The sequence below is a fragment of the Morus notabilis genome, unplaced genomic scaffold, assembly GCF_000414095.1.
Source record: "Morus notabilis unplaced genomic scaffold, ASM41409v2 C11396674, whole genome shotgun sequence".
Lineage (NCBI taxonomy): Eukaryota > Viridiplantae > Streptophyta > Magnoliopsida > Rosales > Moraceae > Morus > Morus notabilis.
In genome coordinates this window covers 1-1274 of record NW_010386800.1, presented here as the reverse complement: position 1 = coordinate 1274, position 1274 = coordinate 1, and the positions used below count along the sequence as shown (strand labels likewise).

The 1274-nt window shown below is 40.4% G+C and overlaps 1 protein-coding gene across 1 annotated transcript; it reads right to left on the bottom strand.

Annotated features, from left to right (window-relative positions):
* Positions 1-66: 66 nt before the first annotated feature.
* LOC112095103 (1-aminocyclopropane-1-carboxylate oxidase homolog 1-like) lies at positions 67-1271 on the bottom strand (the record flags this gene model as incomplete). Its single annotated transcript, XM_024176781.1, has 2 exons — positions 67-388; positions 748-1271. Coding segments are annotated over 2 exons (846 nt in total), but the record flags the coding sequence as incomplete, so codon positions are not given.
* Positions 1272-1274: the final 3 nt, after the last annotated feature.

Genomic DNA, 1274 nt, shown 5'->3' with positions numbered 1-1274 from the left:
AAAGATTAGTTCGTCTAATTCTTGACAATTACAAGGTAACAACACAAGAAAATGGTAAACACTTGCCTGCAGAAGATCTCCAATGTTAACCACTAGAGCCCCGGGCTCAGGGGCTATGTCAATCCACTTCCCCTGATGCAGAACTTGGAGACCACCAATGTGATCTTGTAGGAGTATTGTGATGAAGTCAGCATCCGCGTGCACGGTTGTGCCGAAGGTTAGTTCTGGTTGCGGGCAAGCAGGGTAGTAATGGCCTAAAATCGCAAGCCCCTCACCGCAGTCTATGCCATTTAAGTGGTTTGGATTCAGCCCTATAGCCTCCGAGAGCAACTCAAAAAGTAAAATCCCCACTCTCCTCACTTGCCTTGAGTACTCCAAAAGTATGTCTCTGCAAGTATTTTAAACATAAATCACAGATAACCATGAATCTGATTGTCTGCAAAAACATGATTACTTTTGTTTTTAGTTTACTAGGAAAAGAATGAAAATTGTTTAAGCTTTTTGGCAGACTATATCTGTTATTAGGGTCTAAATACCAGGTTTTAATTGTACTAGTTTTGCTAACAAGTACAGAAATAAACAGTTCTTCCACTAGGAAGAAATTCTCAAGTAAAATTCTGTTAGTCAAGTGTGATACTATGATTAGTTAAATATTAAAAACCAGTGATTAGTTATCTCCAAATAGTTTTCAGTTGCAGAACACAACTAACTATTGTATATGATTTTTATATTATATTAACCACATACCTCAATATTATGGGCAAGTCTTGAGGATTTGGAGGACTATTGTGAAACATAAGAGCAAAAGTGTCCCTCCAATTGGCTGCAGGTGCACTATACAGATCAAAGTTGCTGTTATAAACCACCGGCTTCGTCGGATCTCGTGTGTAAAACACCTTCTTCATCTCGGTTTCTTGCTCGTGAAAACGACGAATCCCGTCTTTCATCTCCTCAAGAACACTCTCCGGGATTCCATGGTTGACAGTTTGGAAGAACCCCCAGTTCTCCGACGCTTCTCTTATTCTCTCAACAATTTCTTTTCTCTTAACCGAATCTTCGGTAGTTAGTCCTCCGAGGTCTATGACCGGAATGCTGAACTGGGAATCTCCTGATGAAACGTAGATTTCCTCGAAGTCATTATCTGAGGGGTGATGAAAAATACGAGGAATCTCAGTTACACCAGAATCAACAAGTCCTTTAACACCAGCCTTGGTTTCATCGAATGCTTTTAGTTCGCTTGCTCTGTCGTATTTCGCTTCGAATGTCTCTGTAAC